The sequence below is a fragment of the Miniopterus natalensis genome, chromosome 1 (genome assembly GCF_054644295.1).
Source record: "Miniopterus natalensis isolate mMinNat1 chromosome 1, mMinNat1.hap1, whole genome shotgun sequence".
NCBI lineage: Eukaryota > Metazoa > Chordata > Mammalia > Chiroptera > Miniopteridae > Miniopterus > Miniopterus natalensis.
Genome location: NC_142081.1, coordinates 113,279,505 through 113,307,131, shown reverse-complemented (window position 1 = coordinate 113,307,131; position 27,627 = coordinate 113,279,505). Strand labels below are relative to the sequence as shown.

General features: G+C 40.0%; 1 protein-coding gene across 2 annotated transcripts in view; it reads right to left on the bottom strand.

Moving 5' to 3' along the window:
• The window catches only part of LOC148094332 (cyclin-Y-like protein 1), a 66,972-nt gene that overhangs the window by 13,644 nt on the left and 25,701 nt on the right, over positions 1-27,627 (bottom strand). For both annotated transcript variants that reach the window (XM_087825045.1, XM_087825051.1), the window contains 7 exons: positions 20,938-21,012; positions 19,618-19,652; positions 13,410-13,510; positions 10,418-10,453; positions 7,806-7,857; positions 6,844-6,963; positions 3,287-3,453 (listed from right to left, as the gene is read on the bottom strand). In XM_087825045.1, coding sequence (XP_087681171.1) covers positions 3,287-3,453; positions 6,844-6,963; positions 7,806-7,857; positions 10,418-10,453; positions 13,410-13,510; positions 19,618-19,652; positions 20,938-20,944 — 518 coding nt within the window. In that variant the 5' untranslated portion in view covers positions 20,945-21,012. The remainder of the gene's footprint in view (positions 1-3,286; positions 3,454-6,843; positions 6,964-7,805; positions 7,858-10,417; positions 10,454-13,409; positions 13,511-19,617; positions 19,653-20,937; positions 21,013-27,627) is intronic.

Genomic DNA, 27,627 nt, shown 5'->3' with positions numbered 1-27,627 from the left:
ATGTCAAAAAGAATAACAAACAATGCCCAAATTGAGTAGAAGGAAGAAAATAATAAGACCATAGTGGAAATAAACAAAATAAAAATTTTAAAAATCATAGAAAAGATCAATAAACCAAGATCTGGTTTTCTTTGAAAAAATAAGCAAGATGATAAACCTTTAGCCAGATTCATCAAGAGAGAAAGGACTCAAATAAATAAAAGCAGGAATGAAAGAGTAGGAACTGACAGCAAAGAAATACAAAGGATTATAAGAAAAGATTATGAACAAGTATATTCCAACAAATTAGATAATCTAGAAGAGATAAATTCCTAGAAATATACAATCTTCTAAAGCTGTACAAAAAAGAAATAGAAAATCTGAATAGACTGATTACAGCTAATGAAATAGAAGCTGTAATAATTAAAATAAAAAACAAAACTTCCAACAAGCAAAAGTTCTGGACATGATGTCACAGGTAAATTTTACCAGATATTCAAAGAACTGACACCAATCCTTCTCAAACTATTCCAAAAAATTCAAGACGATGGAAGACTCCCAAGCTTATTTTATGAGGACAACATTATCCTAATTCCAAAACCAGATAAATACACTAAAAAGAAAGAAAATTATACTATACTATCCCTGATGAACATAGATATAGAAATCTTGAAAAAAATATTAGCAACCTGAATTCAGCAATACATTAAAAAGATCATACACCATGATTAAGTGAACTTTATTCCTAGGATACAAAGTCTGTCCAATATCTGCAAATCAATTTACATGACACACATAAATATGAACAAAACGAAAGGTAAAACTATATGGTCATATCAAGAGATGCAGAAAAAATTTCACGAATTCCATAACCCATTTATGATAACAACTCTCAGCAAAGTATGAACAGATGGAACATATCACAACATAATAAAGGCCACATATAACAAACACACAGCTAACATCACACTCAATGAAGAAAAACTGCAATAGTTTCCCTTAAGATCAGAACCAGGACAGGGATGTCCACCTTCACCACTCTTATTCAACATAGTACTGGAAGTCCTAGCCAGAGTCATCAGAGAGTAAGAAAAAGTAAAAGGCCACAGAATTGGAATGGAATAAGTAACTGTCATAATTTCCTAATGACATGTTACTATGTATAGAAAAGTCTAAAGATTACACCAAAAAACCTACCAGAACTGACAAATGAATTCAGTAAAGTAGCAAGATACACGATAAATATCCAGAAATCAGTTGCACTTTTATATGCCAATAATGAACTATCAAAAAGGCAAACTACAAAACAATCGCATATATAATTGCAACAAAAAATACCTAAGAATAAATGTAACCAAAGAGGTAAAAAGACCTCTGTACTTGGAAAATTACAAGACACTCAAGAAAGAAGGTGAAGAAGATACAAATAAATGGAAGCATATACCATGCTCATGGATAGAAAGAAATAACATCTTTAAAATGTCTATACTACACAAAGCAATCTATAGATTCAATTAAATTCCTATCAAGATAACAAAGATGTATTTTACAGAAGTAGAACAAATAAGCCAAAATTTTATATGGAACAAGAAAAGACCCTGAATAGTCAGAGCAATTGAGAGAAAAACAAACAAGGTTGGAGGTATCATGCAACCTGATTTCAAACTATACTACAAGCGTATAGTAATCAAAACAGCATGGTAACGGCATAAAAACAAACCTATAGATCGATGGAACAGAATGGAAAGCCCAGAAAGAAACCCACACCTATATGGTAAATTAATACTTGACAACGCAGGAGGGATCAGTCAATGGAGTAAAGTCAGTCAACTCAATAAATGGTGTTGGGTAAATTAGACAGATACTTCCAAAAAATGAAAGTAGACCACCTCCTTACACCATATACAAGAATAAACTCAAAATGAATTATTAACTTAAATTTAAGATTCAAAACCATAAATTTCCTAGAAGAAAACAGGCAGTAAAACCTGGGACATTTCTCTTAGTAATATTATTTTGCTAATAGATTACCTAAGCAAGTGAAACAAAAGAAAAAATAAGCAAATGGGACTACATCAAACGAAAAAGTTTTAACACAGCAAAAGAAAACATCAACAAAATAAAAAGACCACCTACTGATGGGAAAGCATATTTGACAATGATATATCTGGTAAGGGGGTTATTATTCACAATTTATAAAAAACATATATAACTCAACAGGAAAAATAAAAACAATCCAAATAAAAATGGACAGGGAACCTGAACAGACACTTCTCTAAAGAGGACACACTGATGGAAAACAGACATATAAAAAGATGCTCAACATCACTAATCGTGAGAGAGATGCAAATTAAACCACAATGAGATTTCCCCCCACACCTGTCAGAATGTCCATCATCAATAAATCATCAAACAGCAAGTGTTGAGGAGGATGTGGGGAAAAGGGAACACTGCACACTTTTGGTGGGAATGCAGATTGGTGCCGTCATTGTGGAAAACATTATGGAGTTTCTTCAAGAAATTACAAAGGGAACTGCTTTATGACTCAGTGATTCCACTTCTGGGTATGTATCTGAAGAAACCCAAAACACGAATTCAAAACAATCTATGCCCTCTGTGTTCACTGCAGTATTATTTACAATCCTCAAGCTATGGAAGCAACTCAAGTGCCCATCAATAGATGAGTGGATGAAAAAGCAATGGCATATTCCTCAGCCATGAAAAGAAATCTTTCCATAGAGTGAAATCTTACCATGTGTGAGAGCATGGATGGACCTAGAGGGGATTATGCTAAGTGGAATAAGTCAGTCAGAGAAATACAAATAGCACATCATTTCCCTTTGCAAAGCGTATGATTTTCTAACCATGATGCTGTACACCTGAGACTAATACAAAATAATATTGAATGTAAACTCTAACTGGAAAAAAAGAATAAATAAGTAAAAATGAAAAAGAGGGGAAGAAAAAGACTGGAACTGGTAGACTGCTTTCAGAAAGCCATGAAGATATGAATAGCACTGTTGTTTTAGGATGTTAGCTTGTAAAATATTTCCAAATAAACATCAGAAAATTACATTTCAAATTATCACGAAGATTATTAAAACAATAGCACATGAAGGCCTACTGATTAGTGAGGGATATGAATTGTTATAGCAAATGTGGATAGAAAAATGAATGTACTTGTATGCCTCATTCAGTTCTCTGCACAATGGAACCTTTAAAAATATTTCTTAATATGTAAACATTATGGGGGCAAAAGAGGTATTGGAAAATGGTGAGAAAGGTCACCAAAACCTTGCAAACTCACATGTCCTTGAGTGTGATGCCCTGGTGGATTTGGCAGAAGCGATAATTCCGTACAACCCAGTCGCGCAGATACTTGGCAGCAAGAAGAATGGCTCCCAGAACAATTCTCCTCCAGTTCGTGGGGCAAATGTCGATCTCAGCATAAACTGTAAGTCGTTCTAAGTAAATCTGCAAAAGTAGAACACTGGTCTTTGATTCTAGTTCAGTTTAAGTGCTGCGATAAGAACTGTTAGGAATGACAGATTTCATCTGTTTCTGACACGCCTTTTACTCTTAGGTTCTACAGAGGCTGCTGGGCCAGCCAAAGCCAGAGGCCAAGTCACAGCTGCAAATCAAATACTTTTGTTGCTTACTTTGCCCATTTTCCCCCAGCCCACTTTTCGGTCACAGGAATGAATGGACACCTTGGCAAAGGGCTTCCTGAAGGAATGTTACTACCATCCCACTTGTAAAGGGCAGCACACCCAGGCCCGGCGCAGATGCCTGAGTGCCTGCCATGCGCACTGCTTCATACCTGGCTGGTAGTTATGGGGCGATTTTACGTTAACACTTGAATATTTAAATCCCTGGTAATACTGAGCACATTTGTATCTTCTTTACACAGTAACTACTCCTTTTGTGGCACAAGCAGAAGATAAAACCTGGTCATCAAGAGCGCCCCCCAGTGGCTGCTGTGGGTGCAGCAGGACAGGCAGGACAGACAGGAGTGCCTGAGGCAGGTCCGAGCAGCTGTCAAGTATTCCTGGACTTAGTGTCCTTGAAAGAAACACACACGCACACAAAGAACAGTCCTGTTATATCCCCCAAGCTTCACATCTCCATTATCATTTCATGAAATTCATCGCTGTCTCACACAACCAGAAGCTTAGTCAATTCTGTTGGTTTCAGGCGGTAACAGCTGCCAGCGTCTATCCCTGGTCCTCCTCTAAACCTGCCAGGTAGCTGGCGAGGTTTCATGATTTCTTTCACATATTCGATGTCTATTCCACAAAGAACTGGGTGAAGTTAACAGCTAAATAAAGGCTATAGAGGCAAGCGGTGCCTTGTTACCCCAAAGGATGCTTTGCAGAAGAGCATGTGTGCCATTTGACAAAAAGAAGAAAGTCCCACTTTAAAGAGTATATTTACTGTCTGAGGTTATCAGATTGACAGCTCAGATTTACTAAAGGTATTGAAACTCAACTGTATTTAAAAAAACAAATGGTTATTGAACATTATGTGTTCTTAGTGAAAGTTTCCAACAATGTACCAAAACTCAGGGCTGTCAGGTATTTTGAGAATGAACTTATTTACAATGTTCAACTTTCTACTTTATGGGAATAATTAGAGGCACTTACACAACGTTGGCAATCTCGCAACTTCCCATCACCTTCACTGGCAGATGTGCTATGTGGCACTATTCATTCATTTATACCACTTGCCCCCTATGTCGGTGGAATTGAGATTTCTCTTCTCACTGAAACTCTTCTATCAGAGAAGTCATTCCCATCCCACTTTTGAAGAACAACTCCGACAAATCCTCTGTCCTCCGGAGATTGCCCTCAATGTGAATGTGTTTATGTTGTTCCCCTCCCACCCCCTGCAACCCCAAGACTGCTTCCTCACATTGTTCATAGTAAATGCCCTGATGAGGCTTCTCATCTCCCATTCTCTCCTTAACCCACTTTAGTCTGCCCCTGGCACTGACACTCTACTGAAAGCATTATTGCTAAGGCCATCGGTGCCTTCAGGCATGCAAACCGGAGCTCTTCATCCCCCCTCCCCAAGCACTCCCTAACATCATATAGGGCACTGTCACTGGTCTAGGTGCTTGGCCAAAAACTTCCAATTGAGTTACCCTGCTCCAATCAGTAAGCAATTCTTGTCATCTCCACCTGTCATTGGAAATCAGGCTGCTATCTCTTCTATTTGTCACTTCTCACCTGTGTCACTGTTATTTGCTCCTGACTTCTTGGTCTCCACTCGGACTCCCAGCTACAGTCTCTTCTCCCCAAAAGTAGCCAGGACGGCCTCTAACTAAGAGCACTTCTCTCCCCTGCTCAATATCTGACAAAGGATTCCCATCAACCAAATAAAAATGGAACTTCTTCCCATGGCCTGCCACCTACAAACCCTGTAATATACGACTTGTCCTTCTATGGCCTCATGTCCCACATTCTTTCCTTCATTCCACTCGCGCAGCACAATGGCCATACCTCACTGTTCCTCAGTCACAAAAAAAACATTCCCATCTCAGAATCTTGCACTTGTCCCCTCTGCCTGTAAGGACAGAGCTCCTCATCTTTCCAGTTCAGTGAGGTCTCTCCATCCTCAGCACTTAGATCTGTAAGGACTATCACACTAAAGGGAGAAGGGCCCAGGAATGGCTTAGAGTTGTGGTCAAAGGAGAAAATAACAAAAAGAAGTCAAGATAAGTGAGGTTCAAGAGAGAGAGTGTGGTGAAAATGCTAAATGCTGCCAAGAAGTTGCTCATTCCATAAATATCCACTGAATACCTATTCATGTCACTGTTCTATCTTCTGTACACTTTTTATTCACATGCTTTCTCTGCATTTGAACAGCTAATCCTAATTCCCTACCTCTAGCTCAGATCCATGCTCTAATTCCATGCATTCGAGTGATTTCTAGAGACCTCCACTCTGCTGTCTTGTAGGTGCATCGAGCTTAACTCGTCTACGAAACACCCGCCTCCTCCAACCCAGATGCTCTCCCTCCTGTATCACTTGCTCCCCTCATGGGAGCCCCACTCCTGCCTTTCTCCAGCATGTGCTAAGCACTCCAAGTGGCTGGTAGCTCCATGAAAAGTCCTGCATCTGACCCATTGCCCATTCAGGGGTCTCTATTCAGAAGCACAGGCTGCCTCTCCAAGGTTTGAACTGAATACTGAAGGAGGAGGCACTGACCTAAGGAATCTTTCCCTCCAGACCAAGCAGCAGACTTTCCCCTTTAGGTTTGCTGGAGCAGGAATTAGTACAATCCCATTACTTCTCACTAGAATAGGACCACCTATTCCAGATGATACAATCTGATCATAGGAATTTTGTATGAATGACACAAAGGTCCTCACACAGCTGTAGCTTAGCAGGCAACTAGCAAAGCCTTGTCAGACACCACTGCATGCCAATCCTGGGCAACTTCACAGGCAGGCACGAGAGGACAGCAAGGATGGGTGAACACCCATCATCTAAGGAACAGAGAATTTAGGGCTTTAGATCCCAATCAGGACACACATTAGAACTGCCTGGGGAATACAGCCTGGGACTCAGCTTAGACCTACACTGAACCGGTCACTACCTGGGGCCCACAAGGTTCTGTTATTGCCAACATCCTGCCCCATCAGCATACCTTGTAGGTGTGCACGTGTGCAGTGCATGTGCGCATGTCTCCTGAGGTGTGGAGGGAGAAAGAGGAAACCTCTCCTGCTGCCTTTAATAGCAAGTGTTTTGGGATGAGAAAAGCAAGGGCATTTGAAATCATAATGATTATTAAGCTCAAATGTGTGTATTTCACCTCCCTTGATAGGTTTCCCTTAATAAAGTTCTGAAAGAACTATCTTACCAAAGTTGTTATTGAAAATTCAGCTGTTAGATTTAGGTCATTGAAAAAAGGCCGAATGAATCCGTAAATAGTTTCAGGATCAGGATTACGATCGAAGTTTTCCTCTGGAACCGCTTCCTGCTGAAAGGAGGAAAAATGCAATGTCACTATCCACTGAAGAAAAACAAAAAGTGCTTTCCTGAGAGCCGTCTCCTACCTGTGCCCACGTGCCCCTGAAAATAATTTTGATTGGGTGACATGTCTTTTAGTCTTTTAAATATAAACAATGGGACCTTAAAAAACAATATTCAATACTGACACTCATTTAAGATAAATGCAGGCACAACCTCAGAAAAGTTCCATGTTCCTTTTCACCTTCCCCATACAGAATTCTATGTAAATGTAAGCTATCTTTAGGCTCAAAGGACTTTTCACCCTCATGTCCTACTTCTCTGCAACCAACTCTGAAAATGTGTTTCCAGTTTCATGTACCCACAGGGCCCTAAGGCTGTGCCGTGAGAAACAGCAGGCAGCAGTCACATATTGCTCTAGGGCATCAGAAGATGGGAACTGGAAATTTTTTTGCCATTCTAATTAATTCAAAATTTAAATAGTTGTTTAATTTTCTTCACAGAGATCTTTACATATCTGTTAGGTTTATTTACAAATATTCATATTGTTTGATGTTACTGAAAACTATCTTTTAAAAGGATACATGTTTCTGGAGGGGGCATGTTTACTCACCTTAGCTCACCACCTGCACAAAGCTGAAGCTCAGTTCTTACTGACATATTTCCTATACAACATTCCCTTTGTAAAATAATTAGGTAGAACATGAGATGAGGAAGAAAACCAAAGGAAGATAATTTTAACTTCAAGCTGGAGAGAGTAATTTTCTTCTAGTGATTAATTTCAAAGCAAATCATCATGAATAAACACAATTGTATGAGAAAGAATACAGCCTCAGTACAACTGATACTTACTGTCAGCGGGTGCAGCCTCTCATCAAAAATGTCCTTGGATCTGTCTCCATCTCTATAAAATAAGAAGGTGATTTTAAAAACAAATCCAGGAATTGCTAATATTTTAGTAACACATCTGCTGGGAATAGAGAGAGAGGTGGAGGGAGAAGCTTAATCTTCTACAGAGTCCTACTAATTCTGCTTAGGTTCCGTAAGAAGTTTCTGGCCTCTTTTTACCCAGCACATCCAATTCTGTGAAATCTCCTCCACAGTGAGCAGCCAGAGCTGCCCCTCCAGGCGCTGACCCTCCCTGACAGGCGACGCTGGTCACCCAGACAGACGCGACCTGCTGCCTCGCCCTGGGCCACACAGGAGCGCGTCACCGAGCAGGAGCCGGGCCATTCGTGTGAATACGAGACTCATGTTTCCCAGTTTCGCTTCTCTTGTTAGTTTCCTATATTATATTATTATTGTGTGTTTCTTCTTTTTTAAACAGTCTGAGTTAAAAACTTGCCTTTTTATTTTTAAAATGACCAGTTACTGGTTTTAGAGAGGAAGGGGGAGTGAGGGGAAAAATGCACATCGAAAGGCTGCCTCCTGCGCACGCCGAACTGGGGATCGAACCTGAAACCCAGGAACGTGGCCTGATGGAACCGAACCCACAACCTGGGCATGTGCCCTGCCTGGGAATGGAACCTGCCCCCTTGGGGCGATGCTCCAACTGAGCCGCACTGGCCAGGAAAACCAGTCTTCATTATTTTTAAGTTTAATTTTCCACACAGTGGTTCCCCAAATGTGTTTTGCAGGCCTTTGGGGTTCCCCCCCAGACCAGTTTCAGGAGACACGTGAGGCCCAAAACTGTTTTTAGAGAAATCCTAAGGCATTGCCTGCGTCTACACTGACATTGCAATGACTGTATAAAAGAAAAGTCAGTAAAACTGGCTTCTGAGCCTGCGTCAAGGCAGGGGCACCGCCCTGTGCTAGGAGTCACTCTATTCCTCACGGCCACTGGTGGAAAAACAAATTCTGCTTCACTGGAGCACATCCTTGACAAAGCAGTAAGGATGGTGTTATTAAACGCTGATTCTTATTTATATCTGAGTAAGGGGGAAGTATGCATTAAGCACTTCTGCACATCGAAATGTGGTTGTTGAGGAAAAGCACTTGTGACTTAGTTGTGAGCTGAACAACTGACTTTTTTCATTAAATAACATCTTTGATAGTTTAACTGTCAGTCTCTCAAAACTGAAAAGTAAGCATGTCACTTCAAGGAAAACAACTTGTACATTTGCTACCAGTGACGCAATTCAAGCTATCAAGCTAAAAATCAAGACTGGGGAAAACTTGTACCTTTTGTGTGTGAGCCTGACAGCTTTTCAATACTTAAGGGACTTTCAGGGAAGACTGGTGGTGATATGATGCTAACTAACAACAGTGAATTTTAATACTGTATAAAGTAATGTGAACCAATACTTTCCAAATGACCAATGCATAATATTATCCTAAAATTATTTACAATAAAAAGATTCATTCAGCATACAAGATATCTGAATGGATATTAATTTAATAGAGACCTTACTAGAAGTTCATAGATATGGTTTAAAATTCCATTGTGCCCGGCCAGGCGTGGCTCAGTGGTTGAGCGTCAACCTGGGATCCAGGCGATCAGGGTTCGATTCCCGGTCAGGGCACATGCCCGGGTTGTGGGCTACAGCCGATCAATGACTCTCTAATCACTGATGTTTCTATCTCTCTCTCTCCCTCTCCTTTCCTCTCTCTGAAATCAATAAAGATGTATTTAAAAATAAATTAAAAAATAAAATTCCACTGTAACTAATTTAAGAAACCAGCACTTGTGGACTTTGGGTACAGTATCAAAGAATATCCACAATTATCTGAGGGCTTTAAAAATACTCCCTTTCCTAGCCATACATTTACATGAGGCATGGTCTTCACATTGTTTCTTCAAAACAAATTATCAAGATAACTGAAGTAATCACAAATGACTGAAGACAGGGTATACATGAGATCAGCTGATGTCTATTACCAGACATAAAGAGACTTGCAAAAATGTAAATAAATGACACAATTTCCATTCAATGTTTTTGCTGTGCAAAGTAACTCTCCTTTAGAAAATATTATGTTCATACTACGGTTCCCAATCAGGGGTGTTTTGTCCCCAGGAAGCATCCCGCCCTGGCTGGAGACATGCTCTGTTGTCACCGTGTGGCGCGGGGAGAGTGTGCTGTTGGCATCTAGTGAGGACAGGCAGGGATGCTGCCAAACAGCCTACAGCGCACAAGGCAGCCCCCAGAAAAAAGTATTATCTAGCTCAACATTTCAACAGTGCTACAAAAAACCATGGTTCAACATACAAGGGAATTACTTCTAAATTCTCAATTTTAATTTCTAATTTCTAATAAAGTAAATAAGAGTACAGCCCACATAAACAAATATCCTTTGGGATCAATAGCTTAAGGGTTGAGTCCTAAGACAAAAATGATTCACTTTAATAATGTAATAAAAGCACTCTACAGCTTACTCCAATAATGCCCATATATATTACCTAACACTAAAGTTTATATCTTAATCGGTTTACTAGCTAGAATAACAAGACAGGTTTTAAAACTCACCTTTTCTTGATGTGGTAATATATTGCTAATACCAGGCTGTGGAGAGAAAAAAATGGAAGAACTGAGTCCATGTTAGGTCTGAAGACATGTCTTAAAAGGGATTGTGGTGGGGAAGGACCTTCCCAGCTGCCCAGTGCCCATGAAATCCTCATTCAGAACAGTTTCTTTCTCATGGGCACTTTTTGCCTTGTTGCAGTTCTCTGGCTTTGAGCAAAATTAGGAAAACCAAAATGCTAGGGAATATGCTGTTAGAAGACATGTTTTGGTTGGTTATTTCAGTATGGAAGTTATTACACATCTCTGCTGTAATTTGCCCTTTGCTCATAGAATCTTTGATCCTGTACAAGATAGATCTGTTTGTACACATGCTTAAATTTAAGCCATACAGTAGTTTTTCCACCCACCCATCTTCCATCATTTGCCTAAAGGTAAATTAAATTCTCTATGCCAAACCAAATCATTTAAGATCACTTTTACACAATTGTTAGAAAATTTAATGGCATATATAAGAAGCCACAAAATCAACAGGTCTAACTCTCCTAAAACAAGCAGTGCCAACAACACAGCATAGCAGTATACAGGGTAATATTAATAACATTTATTTCCAAATTAGTTTAAGTGCAATTTTAATGAGCAGATGTACGTCCTCGGGTACTGTGTAAGGTACTGTATTCCTAAGGTATTCGCAGATTCCGTGTAATATGAAACAAAGGAGTACTGTAGATTAAGTTATATGCTTTTCCTCTTTGCTCTCAGTTTCTAAAATGAAACTCAAAATAACTGAGGGAAAGCAAAATTGAATTTTATAACTAGGTCTATAGAATATGAGCACTTGTTAAAAGGCCTGTAACATTGTTAGTATCTAATGGGTACTTCTATAGGGCTTCAGTTTCATCTTCAAATTGATTTTAAAATCAGAGGATTTGAAGCATATAAGCTGAAAAGAACCAAGGAAGTTGTGATGACATTTAATTCAACAACCCATTTTACAGGTAAGGTAACCAAGGTGAAAACTGACTTGCTCAAGGTCCCGGCAATGGTGAGCAGCAGACTCTCCCTCCTGCCCTCTCACCAGGCAGTGTGCTGCCCAAGCTTGGCTGTAACTGGGATCCTCAGAGGGGCTTTAAAAACCGCCTGGCTCCGCCCTGAGATGATCTGACTTAACCGGCACTGGGTATGACTCTGGGTTGTTTTGAAAGCTTCTCAGGTGATTGCAATGTGAACACATGGATTAGGGTTGAAATCAGGATCACCCTGGATGCTTTTCTCCATATAATGATGCCCCCCATCCTTCCTCAGCTCATCAAAGGCTTGTGAGAGGGAGTGTGCTGGGGGAGGGGACAGGGGCTGCGTGTGTTTAGAGACATACATTTTGAAAAAAGCTGCATCCGTGATTCTAATAAGGCTCACCCACCCCATTGGGAACAATGCGCTACTGCCCCATAATAAACAGCTTTTCAAAACCATTCCTAATAATTTTCTCAGAAAACCTTTATTTTACAAATAGTAAATGTACTGACCATTTTCAAAACCTGATGAGAGGAAATTAAAGCCTACTGTACTTCCAAAAATTAGACTAATTTGGTGAAAAAAAGCATAACACCTACTTGTCTGAGCAAGGTTAGTCTTTACAACTACTTTTGAATTATATACTGTAACATCAGAACCTGGGATTCAAAAGAACCTATGGAATGCAGCCAGAGTGGAGTTGTTTTCTTACTCCAGGATTTAGTGTCCTGGCTGCACAAAAAGATTAAATGATTATGTGATAGGTGCCAAAGCTCAGGACTTTAGAGAGGGATGGGGCTCAATTTTTGATGAAACACAATTTGATCTCAACTACTGTTATAAGTGAGAGAAGAAAGTTACAGTATTATGATTGTGAACTCCCAGTTTTTAATAAAGTAGAAGTTACTGAGAATTTAATTAGTAAAAAAGCTGGTACAAGAGAAACAAAATTAAGTTTATGAACAAATTATATTTTTAGGACTGAAAAATTAGGAATGAGGCTACTAATATTTTCAGGTAGCATTTCCCAAACTGTTCTGGAAAATCAGCTCTCATATCCCAGGGAGACGCTGATAATGCTCCTTGGAAAACCCCAATGGAATTCAGGAAGCTCTATGTCCTATTTTAATTTTAATTCGCTCTTAAGTAGCTTTAAAGTTTCATCTTAGCATGTTTTAAAGTGCATCTGCAATTGTAAACTATGTAGGGCTCACAGAACTTACTGAATAATTTTCAGCAGCATCATGACACTGTTACGTTTGCTTAAGTATAGACCTGACTGTGGCTGCGTTTCCAAAACTTCACTTATCTAACTTTTTTCTGCTTTGATTTTCTTATATATGGATAGATACAGTATCTTGGAAGTGTATTTATATATCTATATATACATATATAACTAAATTTAATACATCTATAAAGTTAAAACCTCAGTTGAACACATTTTATCCATGAAGAAATCAGCCTTGAGAAGTTGTTCCTTAACCCTGGTTTGGTGCATTTTTCCTGGGAGGAGAAGTGAATTCTAATACAGAAATAGTGCAGGAAAAACAGAACAGAGGAAATCTGACCAAATCCAACTAAGTGTAAAGGCAGATGCCCTGGGCCAGTGGGGGCGAGCTGGTCCTCCTGCCAAGAGCAGCTTCCAGAGTAGCACATGTGGTTTTAGGCCTTTATCTCATAAAGAAACACTGTTCTCTAGAAAGAGTCAATGAGAAGCACCTCGCCTTGCATTTTGTTCAACAATATCTCAGCCACAGTATTTCCTCAGGTAAAGATGAATACTTTTGGGGGGAAATTTATATTTGCTCACTGGCTTTCCCGTCTTCCATGTTCTCAGATTAAAATGGAAATTGAAATCAATAATAATTGATACCAGTTTCTTAACCTGATCATGCAAAAGAACAATCAAATGAGCTCACACATGGGTAGGACGCCTGTAGCATAAGGTGTCTGTCACTGAGCCCGGGCAGCCTATTTTACTCACCATTGCACACTGATTCTCGTCTCGGGCTGGCAAATTGTGCTGTTGTCTAAAAATATTGTTGAGCATGAGCTATATTTTTCTCTAAGGTGATCTGGAAATACCTGAAGGGGAAGGGGAATAGAAGAAAACATCACAGTAAGTTAAACTTAGAAAAGTGTTTTTTCTTTGTTAAAATATCAAACATGAAAGCTCAGGGGGTGTAAACAGCCTGACCTGTGATATGCTAGGGCAGGAAAGGTCACCCTGGGGCGAGGTCCCCATCGCCAGGAACAAAAGCGTTCTACCCTGGTGACAAACCTGGCCTGTCGCTCCGACTCTGTTCATCTCTGCCTAATGCCTACTGTATCGGTGTTGCTGTATTTTTATAAACTAATTCAGATGAGCCTTCCTTTCTCATATTATAATAAAGCAGCTTTCAGCATGCGGTCACACTTTCCCATCAGGATCTCCCACAAATACACAAAGACAGGACAGGGAGAACATCTAGCTGATATCTTTTAAAATGCAGAGCATTTAAAAACTGCCACTAGCCAATAATCAGAAATATCTTTATATTATCTAAAACACAATTTTGCCAGTTTCAGATGTCTTACTTCAAAGCCACTTATTCCTCATTAGCCAAAAGTTCCAGAGGGCATAATTTGAAAAGAATCACTCTTTGGAGGAATAAATTTTTTCAAGCTAGAAATATATATAAATAATATATATATATATATTTTAAAATATATCTCTATTGATTTCATGTGCCCTGATCAGGAATCGAATCGTGATAGCCTGGATCCTAGATGGACGCCGTACCCCTGAGCCATGCCATGCCGGGCTCAAAGTAGAAATATTTTAACTATACCTAAAACTCTGATGTTTCTTAAGCTATGTAGTTAATCTGTAATTTACTTTTCGGATCTCAAAAAGACAAATACAGCATAAAATGTGAAAACTCATTTGAAGACTTTTATTCTAAGTGGAAGGTCATCTTTTAAGAGCACTGCTATACAAGTGTAATATGGCATATAAAACACCTTTAAAAAGTCAATTATGACCAAAAACCTATCTACAGGGGGATAAAAAGAAGAGGGAGAAAATGTACCAAAATATAGACTAGTTGGTAAAACTTTAGGTGATATTTGCTCACATTTTCCTCCAGCTAAAATTTTTTTCTACTATAAATGTATATTGTTTGTATTTGAAAATATTTGTGCTAAAACATTGAAAATTTTTAATTTGGCATGGGCTCAAAGCTCCATGGGGTTCATTTAGTAAATCAACAACTTACAGTCTACTGGCCTCATCCAACCAAAGGAACACTGAACACTCTGCCTTCAGTCCAGGCCTCCTCCCAACTATTCAGACTTCCCAGGATCGAGTATCTAGTATCCCCCCGAGGGGGCAGAATTAAGCCTCCTGGCAAAGCCTGGGTATACTGGCTGCCAGGTTACTTTCCCCTCATCTTGCTTGAAAATTTAAAACAATTGTTCTTCATGGTTAAAACCTTACTATTGATGGTTTACAACCTCAAAGAACTACAGTGACAAACATAAAGATAAAAAATGCAAATACAAAAAAAAAGAAAAAAAAAAGGCACCAAAATACTATGGGAAACTTAGTGTTCACAGGTATCTGAACCCCTGGTTGGTCACTAGAATGGACAGAGACAAAAATCCTGCTGTATCTTCCTTCACTCGGCACAAATGGCAGAACAGATGGACTTTTACAATCTTTGCAAGACAGGGAAGGGGTTACTTAGTAGACTTTAAGTTCAATAGCAAAGACTAGACAAATAACCAGCCTTGAAGTCTAAGGAGTGACAACCCCAACCTTACTATCAAGTCAAGTACTTGTTGAAATCCTGCCCCCGCCCATTGTGCCCACTGTCTCATCTTAATCCATTAAAAAATAAAGCTGAAGTTTACTGTTTTCTCTCTACTTTTTCACAAGACACATTTTGGATATTAAGAATTGATGACTTTTAATTAACTTGAAAATTTCTAGCACTTTATGCATTAATGAAAGCTGCTCCATCTATGTTGCACATAAATGGGACAATACTGCAAAGTGCATGGTTTGAATAGAATTCTTAACCAAGACTTTGGTAGAAAAGTGTAGTATGCTAATTATAGGGATACCCAAAAATATTTTCTGAATTAATATTATTAATTGTATTGAATTAAAACTTTAAACTTTGATTTACACTTTAAATATAGGTTCTAAGTTTGAGTTAGAACCTATACATTTGAGATTTGTAAACTCACCACAAATCTATTTCCACTCCCCTTCCTTTCAGAGACATGTCCTGAGAATTAAAGGCATAAAAAAAGCCATACACACTATAAGAACAAAGGGGAGGAAGCACAGCCTTGGTGCCCACAGAGAGTGGCTAGAACAGGGGTAAGGAAGCCAGTGTGTCTTACAGAACCCAAGGCAGGCTCAGAATCCGCCCCCAAATTCTTGCAGTGCAGCCCTGTCAGTTGCAAAACTTCTGCTCACTCCTAGTGCTTCCAGTTAGATAGCAACAGGCGGTCAGGGACCACCACACATCTGAGGGACGCCAACAAGTAGGACAGATCAAAACAGATGGTGACTATGAACAAGACAGGTAACAGCAAGTGTGGGAGAGGCTGTGGAGACAAAGGAACCCTCGTTCGCTGCTGGTGGAAACATAACCTGGTCCAGCCACCATGGAAAACAGTAGGGAGTGTCCTCAAAAATTAAGAATAGAGCTACCATATGACCCAGCAACCCCCCTTCTGGTTATATACCTGAGAAATTTGAAAACATTCATTTGCAGAAATATATGCGCCCGTTTGCTCATTGCAGCATTATCCCCAGTGGCCAAGGCACGGGAGGAAACAAAGTGTCCTCCAGTGAAGGTCTGGGTGAAGCAGCTGTGGGCACACACAGCGGGACAGCTCTCGGCCGCAAGCAGAGGGAAGCACTGCCACTGCGACAACACGGGGATCACGATGCTCAGCTAAACGAGGCAGCCAGAGAAAGCGAAGAGCCCCACGATTTCACTCACGTGCGGGATATAAAACGAAAACCCACAGACACAGACAACAGCACGGTGGCTGCCAGAGGGAAGGGGTGTGGGGGTGGTGAAGGGCAAGGGGCCCAGATATATGCTGAGGGAAGGTGACTTGGCTTTGGGGGCTGGGCACACAGTGCAATATACCGATCATGCATCACAGACATGCACACTTGAAACCTGTGTGACCCGATTAACCAACGTCCCCCCAATGAATTTAACTAAAAAAATCTGAACTCATAAACAAAAGTTGAAAGCATTTCCTAAAATCTACATGCTAAGAACATCACTTTTTTTAGTGATTACTTTAATAGAGCAACTTAGAACCTATGGTATCAGCAAATGAGTTGTCCTATGTAAAATAAACTATTGCATAAAAAGAAAAAAAAATTAATGGGATTGATAAAATTCAAGAGCAAGTGAAAATATAAAAAAATAATTCTTAACCTCAAAAAGGCAAAAAATGGTCTTGGTAAAAGAATGAAATGCTTCAGAAAAGAAAGACAGGATGTAAGAGACACTGTACACTAAAGACAAGATGGACAAAACAGAGAATTATTAAAGGGCTGGGGCATAAAGGCAAGGAAATCTCCAGAAGGTAGAAAAAGAAAAAATGGGGGGAAAGGGGGGAAAATTAGAGAATCGTGCAGAAATCCTGGCTTGAGAGTTCCAACTTCTTAGTAATGGGAATACTAGAAAAAAGGAATAGAGGATATATGAAAGAATCAAAAACAATTCTCTGAAAGCAGATCAGACCTGTAGCCTTGATGGCCACAATAAAATGGAAACTTACAAACAAAAACATATTATAAATTCCAGAATCCCAGGAATAGAGAAGGTTCTAAAAGTTTCCAGGGAAGAGAGGGATGGGGAAATCACTAAAATTAATAATATATAATGTATCATCCCATGTCAACAGACTTAAGAGCAACTGTGGTGAGAAAACAGTAGAAATGCCTCTAGTACTGCAAAAATTAATGTCAACCTATTATTCTGTATTTTATTAAACAGAAGGCATTTCAGAGGCTAGATCTCTAAAAAATTTCTGCCCATGTATCCCTTCCCAGGAAAAAGTGCTCCAGTAAAACGAGTATAACAAGACAGGGGAAAACATACCACCTAGGACAGCGATTTTCAACCAGTGTAAGCGCAGCCCAGTGTGGTGCCACAAGAATTTTTAAAGCATGCAATACCTGACTATTCAGGCAGAGACACTAATCTCTTTTCCCTGAGATTGTCAAATAAAAAATGACAACAGCCAACACAACAAGAGATGTCCAGTGTGTCTTAATCAAACTTATAACTTTTTTTTTTTGTCAGATTGGCAAAAAATATATTTTTTGGTGTGGCACAGAATTTTATTTTATTCATTCATTTTATTTTTTAAAATATATCTTTATTGATTTCCGACAGAGGAAGGGAGGGAGAAAGAGAGAGAGAGAGATAGAAACATCCATGATGAGAGAGTCACTGATCAGCTGCCTGCTGCACGCCCCCCACTGGGGATCAAGCCCGAAACCCAGGCATGTGCCCTGACTGGGAATCGAACCCTGATCTCTGGGGTCATAGGTTGATGCTCAACCACTGAGGCACGCTGGTTGGGCCCACAGAATTTTAGTAATTAGTTTATGTGTGCCATGAGATGGAAAAGGTTGAAAATCACTGATCTAAGACATAGGGGACCCCACACAAGAGAACAGTTATGTGAGCTCCCAGGTGACTTTAAAGAAATATGCCACAAAACAGGCACAGAACAGGCCTAGGGAAAGCAAGTCTATACTAGACTAGGATAACAAGAGGGGGGAGATTGCTTCCAATAAAACATGGAACTCTGTTTAGGAAATGGAAAATATTTTTGACAGGCCCGTGACAAATGTTACAGAATTTTGGGAAAAAATATTTGTTAGAAAACAAGAAGTGAATATAATCAAAAAATGAATTCCACACTCAAAAGAGTGAAAACTTACTAGGTATTATGTTAATGTAGCGTAAATGTAGTATTTCTGTCTGATAGCCATCTTTCGCTGCCAAATTACTAGATTGTTAGGAACAAAAAAAGTTATTTTGAAAGCAGGGAGACCAGCCTACTTGCTGCATCTGGCTGTGTGAGGTCATGGTGACTAGGAAGAAGGGCTTGGGATTGTCCTGGAGAAATGCTCAAGTTTCAGTCACATAGGGGTCCCAAAAATGTATACACACTGTAACAGCTGGTAACCCACTCAATTTCCACTCCTTTCCAGGTTTAACTGATTTGAAGTAATGGGGGGAGACAGACTAAGCTTTGAGCAGAGAAAACTTATCCTAACAACCCACTAGACCTTCTTTCATAGGGATTCATAAAAGATAAAGTTTACAGTACAGAACCAGCAACAGTCAACAAATTGAGGGAGCAAAATACAGAACCAAATAATTCTTGCTGTTTGCGATTCCATTGCTTTGCCTTATCATCTGTGCCTGGACCAGAAAACGGTCATCAGTTTGAAAACAGGAACTGACCAAAAAATGATTCACTTCTGTAGATTCTTTCAAATTCTGAAACTGAACTATATGTTAATAAACACTGACTTTATAATCATTCAATGTGCATACACATCTTTTGGGACACCCTGTATTTGAGAAAAAGAATGAAGGGTATACAAGGAAAAGGCACAGCCACAGAACTATATGGCTCAGCAGTAAAAAGTATTTACATAATATAATAGTGTAAACATTGATTCTGATTTAATAAAAACCATGTTACATGTTGAGAGGACGGGGCGGGGGGGAAAGAAGGCCACGCTGGAGTTGAGAAAGCTAAGCTTTCAGCTGCTATGACAATAAGTCAATAGATGGTGCTAAAAATTGACTTAGCTATTATACTGTTGTTTATTTTGTAAAAAACAAGATTAAAAGTTAAGGTAAAAATTTAAGGCAGATCTTTCTATCACAACCAAGTTATTGAAATTTAACTTAAAGGTCAGAACCCCTTAAAAAATGGGGATTACTAAGCCAAAAATTTTCCTGAATATGTAAGTTTGATAATTAAGATAACAGTTTGATAATTAAGATAACAGAAGTGATTTAGAAAATCTACCAAAAAAGGGACATGCCGATGACACTGGGTCCATTATATACTTTTAAAAATCATGGTAGACAATTTAATTCATATTATTAATTTCTTACTTAACTTTTCAAGTGTTTACTTACATGGTGTGAAGAGCTGTTCCTCCTCTTTCCTTGCACTAAGAATAAAATGAATAAGTGATCAATGCAGATACAAACGCCTCAGGGAAACAGTTATGATTCCCTGACAGATACCAACACACAAAATAAGACAGATTTCACTCCATTTCCTTTATCACTTCTTGACAATTTATAATTTAAATCACTTGGCAAGAGGAGTCCCACAAAGTAAAACTTTATCCTATGTTTTACTGTTTTGACCTAAGAGAGATTCTATATTAGGTACAAATCAAAGTCGCTCCATGTACTGAAGAAAAGGCAAAGCTAATTAGGCCGGGTGAGAGTCAGCTAATGAACAAGTTTAACTGCTGCATCTCTGAGCCACTGCTCAGCCCCGGTTCCTAATTCTGCATTTACACCCACTTTACTTGAGTCACCAGCATCTAGCAGTTGACGGCTCTAAGAACCAGTTTCTGGCCAGGCCCCTGGAAGCATCCTGCACCACTGACTGGTAACCACCTGGAATATCTTACAAAGGGTCCCATCTAGTTAAAATTGTAAAATGAGTGTGGCTAACCTAACTAAACACCTACAACACAAAATTGTTTTGCTCTCAAAAAGAAATGAAAAAAAACAAAAGCTCCAAGAGGGTCCTGGGCTGCACTTTGTGCCCCCCGCTGCCTCCTCGAAGGTGGGGGGGCATCACAGGCACCTTCCTAGGACTGAAGGCAGCTTTTCCTTTACTGTCTCCCCCTCTCTACATGAGAGCAGCCCATGGTCCCAGAAGAAACCGAAATACAGCAATCCTACCGAAAACGATCAGCTCCAGAAAGTCAAAATGCACACGTACCATGAAAAGGCATGTTAAAAAGCCCCACCGTTACTGTGCTGCGTTAATTCAGATACACTGGAGCCTGCCCTTCTTGTGCTCCTGCTGTCTAATCAACTGAAAGCTTGATCTGTGAGCCTTTTTAAGCAAGAAAACACGATTTAACATAACATTAAGGAAAATAAGCAGGCAAGCAGTGTGATAAAATCCTACAGTTCTGACTCTTTTCCTAAGACAAACAGGACACAGGAAGCTGACACTAGTTTCCCTGCTGATGCTGAGCTTCTGGGGGCCCCGCAGGCCTGTCTGCTCTGATGCCCCCGGGCAGCCCTGCAGCAGGTGAGGGAGCTGGGAGGAGCTGGAAAGTTCTAGATGTGGGGAGGATGGAGCATTTGGTTGAGCGCTATGTAAAATAAAGCCAAAATCACAAATTCAATCCTCATACATAAACAACTGATTTTTTTGATTTGTTCAAATAAAAACCTAAGTGTGACCTAAATTCTATCTTGACTTACCATGCATTTGATATTTCTTTAGGAAAATTGTCCTTGCCCTGGGATGGTAGGAAGGGATTAACTGTAAATACCACTCTGTATAGGAAGAAGAGAAATAAGCATACTGATTTAGTTGAGTAGAAAAATACAAAATTTAAAAAATAGCTATACATCCATTTTAATCACTTAAACGAAGTTGAAAGAGGCTTTTTTTTGTTTTCATTTTTTTTTAAATATATCTTTATTGATCTCAGAGGAAGGAAAGGAGAGGGAGAGAGAGAGAGAGAAACGTCAATGATGAGAGAGAGTCATTGATCGAGCCTGCAACCCGGGCAGGTGCCCTGACCGGGAATCGAACCCTGATCGCCTGGGTCCCAGTTACACGCTCAACTGCTGAGCAACGCCGGTCCCAGTTACACGCTCAACTGCTGAGCAACGCCCGGCCGGGCAAAAAAGTTTTTAAGTAATGGTAACAAAACAATTTTAGTGAAGGCAACAACATAAAAATTCTACCAGGGTTATTAAAAATTGCAAGATCTTTCTAGATATGAGGAATCAACCCAGGCTATATCTTAGACTTTTTTTAAACTTGCACATAAGTAATCTAATTTAAATTAGGGTATCATATATGTGCTTTCCCCCTTCCACTTACCAATTAGAAATATAGTCACTCTCTTTTATGCTGATATTACTAGCTCATTCCAGAAACAGTCTCAAGAAGCAAGTTACACTGTGGCCAATTAGTGACAGATGCAAGCTAATACATCAAATAGGCCCAAATCAAGTGAGCTGCTTTTGGAAAATGTTCTTTACACACGTAGGCTGATTCTAACTCCATTCAGATAATGAACTTACTTAGTCAGCTGAGGCTTACTTGGGGCTGTTCATCATGGCGCATTTTAAAGGACAGCATAAGAGCTCAGTGCTCTAATCTACAGGAATAGTTTCATGACAGTGACTTTTTATACTTTTGACAAAGTGATTTCTTAGTTCTGCTCTCAATTTCCAAAGCTAAACTCTCACTTCTTCCTTCCATGCCCCATGATTAATTTGGGGCTTCAATAAGAATTCTTTCTCGGCCTGATCATAGGGCTGCTTGCAAACATGAAATCTGCTGTGAACACATAAAGTAGGTCCCCTGCAGCGCACCTTGCACCGAGGTGGGATAATCTTCTACTTAGGCAAGAATACCAAACACGTACTTGAATTTTAATAACACAAAGTTTCCCACTATATGCGATTATAAAGTTGTCATTTAAAAAAACAAACCCTATGATAGGCCTTAGCAATGTCCATCTCAAACCATTTAACCAAACTTATAAGAAAGTGGACCAAGGTCCTGATGGAATAATGGTTCAGGCGACATTCCCCACGTCACGTAATAATGGGCCTGTTTTTAAAAGGGCATTTGGAGGTCAAATATAAATAGACTATACCCCTGGTTCTTGGAGAATCAAAATGTTCACTGATATGTTAAAACTATAGTAATGAATAAAGTCTAACATCATGTCCAAATGTATTTACCTAGAAGACTTTCCCCTCCGAGTAACACAGTTAGAATGTTGCCCAAACGTCATTCGGGACTGGCTGGTTAGCAGACATCTGAGCTGTCGGCTTTGACAGTCCCGCCAGCAGAGAAATTAAATAACTGAACCAATTGCCTTGTGCTTCAAGGAAGCTCCTTCCCTGAATTTCAAGTTTATTAAATTGCTTTTGAAGACACTATTCTATTCAACATTTTTTTGTAAAAAATTCATACAATTATTTCAATGGATTTTCCCCACATATTTGAAAAATGAGACAATGTGAGCTATTTGGAAAAATAAACTAACTCAGTTGTGCACAAAGTGAGAGGCAGAGACTATCAGAGCAGCCTGTAACCTCCAGCTGCTAGAGAATGCAAGACTATTTCCTACCAAAAATAATGCAAATATACTGAATTTGAATAAAAAATAACACATTTGCAGAAGCACCCATGTTTGTATAGGTCCCTATGCCATGATATAGCTAAATTAGTAATTTCACTGGAAAGCCCAAGAAAAGTATGTACTTCAGTCAAGGAAGCAGTAGGCTTACACACACACACCCACACACACACACACCCCAAAACAAGATGTGCTGCTATGGCTCTAAATATAAAAATCAAGAAGGCTGGAATGAAAGAAATGACAATATGCAGAAAAAAACAAAATTAGCTCAAGTAACAAACAAAAAGCTGGAGCTTCCCCTACCCTACACCCAGTTCTAGGGCAGGCACATGCCCCAGGGCTGGCCGATCAATCCCAGCTGGTCTGGCACCTCCCAAGAACCTCAGAGAAAGGCAGAGCTGACCTCTAGGATCCTTAGGGCCTCTGGAGCTCTGGGCGTTGACTTTACCAGCATGAGGAGGAAGCCTTTTCAGGAGAAATCCACAGGAGCAGAACTGACACGAGTTCTGAGAAGCTCATTTCATTCCTGAATCAAGGAGTACCTTGGTTTTTACTCTGTGAACTCTGGTCATACAAGGCAGTGGTTTTAAACTTTTGAATCTCCTTAGAAAAGCTCTTTAAAATGAAATGACTAGACCAAAAGGTTAGGTTGTTTTTATGGCTCAATGTATACAACTAAGTTGCTTTCTAAAACAGGTGAGGGCATGCAAGAGTATAATGCCTCCAAACACACCAGTTTTAGCTTCTACTCCAGCTTTAATACTTAAACAAATCCCAGTTATGTGAATGAGGAACCTCACAGTGTCTCTAATTTGCATTTCTTTGATTATATAGTTTGACCACAGTTAACAGTGTTATTTCCACCTTGGTGAGTCGCCTTTTGTTTACAGGTACTGTATGTATTGTGCCCACGAGAACCCTAAGGTTATTAATTTGCATGAGCCTTTCATAAAATATTTACTGTTTATAGCCTCCAACAATTTTATATATATATAACTTCCACTTTTTGCTAATGACAAATACTGCATCACTATTTTATAGTGTGGTTTTAAGCAGCATTTTTCAGAAAGACTGATTTCAATTTATTCCAATTAAATAGAAATGTCAGAAGTTTCTAGGCCAACTGCTGGGCACCTGTTTACTTAAGGTTCCTGCATGTACTGACTGCTCTATCCCTATACTACACATTGTATTTACTGTACATTGTATTAGTTTCCTGACCCATAACATGAAATTTAGATGCTAACAAGTAGATTATACACTAATGATTTTCTCTCTCTGAGTCTGCACTTCCCCCCCAGGCAGGTGGCTCCTTCCCCAGGGCCTGGAGCTGGCTGCCCCACCCAAGGGCACAGGGTGAGCTCCTGGGGCCCCCAGGCTGCTGCTCCTTGAGCCTTGCTTCCTAGGAAGCCTCTGCCCCTCCCAGCTCTGGCTTCCAAACCCCCTCTGCAGCTGGCTCGCCTTGGATCTCAGGGCTGCCTTGTTTGAGTCCTCAACACGTGTCAGTGACTGTGACCGAGACGTGACAGTTCCCACAGTGAAGTACACCGTTCTTCCATTATGTATTTTTAAAGGTACTTTGCGCAGTGTCTTCGACTTTTAGGAACATTCCTGAGTAACAATTTACCTCCATTTCATTTCAAATTATGGAATGTTACTGTTTTAACCCTGAAGTTTAATTACTCTAATACACTGGAAAAAGGGTGTGTGAAAAAAGGTAGTATCCCCAAAGCTGATCACATGACATGTCACTCTATCAGTCCTATCCCTGTGTCCATCCATCTGAAATTCACATTCCTGCTCCAGTAACCTGATGTTCAAACCTCGGAAAACTCAATTCATACCACTCAGAGCCTGTCTTCTCACATGTAAAGCAGATAAAATTCCTATATTACTGAACTCAAAACACTGTAAGGGTGAAATGAAATGCAAGAGGAATTTATGTACTATATATAGAGCACCAAGAAATGACAAAAAAGCTTTCAGAAATTAACTCAAAAGCAAAATATGAACATTTAGCATCACTTCAAAGGAAGTGTATGAAGTGCCCGCTCATTAACCAGCACCCCCACGTCATCTTAAGTAAATGTGAGCCTTGGCTGCCCGTTGAAGGGAAAGGAACCAAAGTCACACAATTAGCAGGAATTTCAGCATTTTTGTAAAATAAGCAAATACATATTTCCCCTGCTTTGTCATGTACATCACTGGATGTCCTCTCCTTCCTTTTCCATGTAACTTATCCTGGAGATCACCACATAGCAGGAAAGAGATATTTTATTTTTTATAGCTCCATAGTAGTCGACTGTGGGGATGTACTAGTTTATTTTTCTGTGACTTGTCATTCCTATCGTGTTACTACATTTAGACTTAATTTCCTTAACTCGGCCCATTTTAGGCCCTTACAGTTTCTGTTCAATCCACGGTTGACTCCCCTGCGCTACTCTGCCCGCCGTCTACCTGACACCCCTGCATCCCCCTTCTCACCCGGGAGCTTCTCTCTCTCTCCCTCGCTGTTCCTCTCTCTCTCTTTATACAATTAGCATCATTTCCCTACATATAATCCTCCAGTGGTTTCCCATTACTAGACTAAAATTCGTATTTTTTGTCAAGGCCCACCAGCATGCAGGTCTGAACGCACCGCCTTCCTCCTCCTGGCGCCCGTCAGTCTCCGCAGCCGCCCCCCCCCCCCCCCCCCCCCCCCGTGCCTGCTGTTCGTGGCCTGCACTCTGCGCACCCCCACCTGAGGAACCTGCCTGGAGCGTGTTCACAGGGCTCCCTCATTTTCAGACCGGCTCAGTGTCACTAAAGAGAGCAGCCGTCTTTAACCTTGGCTTTCTTGACTGTCCATGTGCTGTCCGCCCCTAGGATCCTCTAGAATGTAGAAACCTTTGCTAGGGTGGGAGCCTGGCCTTGAGTATCACTGTTTGTCCTGCATCTGGAATGGTGCCCAGTAAATATCTAACTATTTCAGTGTACCCCAAGTCAATTAAGTTTCTCCCAATTCTCTTATAACTCCTAACATTTTACCTAATGCAATCTTCTGATTTGTCATCTAAGATCAGCACTTCTTTCAGATCTTAGAGTAGTAGTTACTCAGAATTAGAGACACAAAATCCCCAAAAACTAAAAGAGAAGTTCTGCTGTCCAGTGAAAAACCAATGGTGACTTTAATTGGGGTAAGAACATTTAGTGTTAAAATACCTTAACTGCAAAATGACATCCAAATCAAGATATAAGAAAGCATACCATCTGAAGTCTACAGGTCAGTACAATGCATCTGTTTTTATCTGGGTCCCCAGAATAAAGCATTATAATGGAAGTGTGTATGGTTTCACTTTGGACAATGGCCCATCCTAAAGACTGGGCACCTGAGTGATGCTCCAACCATCTGAAGGTACAGGGACAGTTATGAAAAGGCCTGCAGCAGAGCTCCACGCAGTTGCATAGAAATACCCCTTGGAGTGCCCTCCAGAGGTCAGGCACAGGTCCAGGGGCTTTATGTCATTACTTCTCTTTATAACACAGAGCTATAAAGCAGCACACAAACAATGACCTCATTTTTGTAGAATCAAATGTTATGTTTATATGTGTACAAAAGGTTCAGGAAGAATAAACACCAAAATATTAATAAACGTTCTGGGTGTTCTCAGCATAAGCGAGTGACTTTTCTATATTTTCCAATCTTTTACATCAAATGCTTATTAATACTGTCACCAAAAAAAGAGGGTTTAAAATAGCTCCTGGAAAGAGTGAAGATCTGCTGCCCAGAGGTTTTTCCTCATAGTATTGCCAGTTCCTTCCTATGCACCCCTCAGGGGCAGCGGGAGGAAGGATCCCCTGAGAGAGCACCTTGAGCCAGCAAATTAGCAAAGCTCATGAGGTCAGGACACGAAAGGCTATGTGAGCAGTTGGTGAGTAATAACAACACTGGATGACAGGACCTTAGTGTCTTTTTTCTGTTACTGAGGCCACCATCGGTTATAGTCGGTATACTGTTAGATAAAGGCAAGGTGCTACACAAATTCTTTTAAGTCTGTCTGAAATCTGTACTAGGCTTTTAAGAATATCCCCTGGAAATGACTTCAAGAAACCACCTTCTGTTCCAGAAGAACAAGGCAGAGCATCATTCAAGCGTGATTCTGTGTAAGAGGCACATGGTTCAATTCTCCATCACAGAAAAGCCAGAATGTTTTACATCTAAGTAGGTATTTCCTATTTCCAGGGAAGTTGATATAAAATTGTCTGAAATATAGATATTAAAAGCAAATTTTCAGTGTCCTTGGACTTTACATTTGCTATTTTCACCTTGTTTCTATGGAAACTTAATAACAGGCAATTGCTGAAACTGAGCTTTCTCATATCAAGTTATTGAATGTGTCTCCAAAATTAAAAACAATTTGAAATAGAAAATCTATCACATTAAACATAAAAGGCAATTCTATACTTTGAACACTGTATTTCCAGCTTCTCTGGTTTACATTACTCACTACAGGCTTGTGCTCACTCCCTGGTCCTTGACCTGCCCTCTCACCAGCTTCTCACAAGGTCCCTCTGCATCCAGAGCTCTGTCGGCTTCCACCCGAGGCCGTCGGAACACACTCCCTAAAACACATCAACTCGCACCCGGGGAAATTCCTGGTCCCCCGTGACTTCTACTTTGACTCTTACCCACTGTGATGAGTTTATAGACACAGGGGGAGCAGCCGTTGCTTCTGAGTTGTATACAGTGATTTCAAATGCGAGTAATCACTACTGGAGGAAGTTAAAATGGGCTCACTTTATG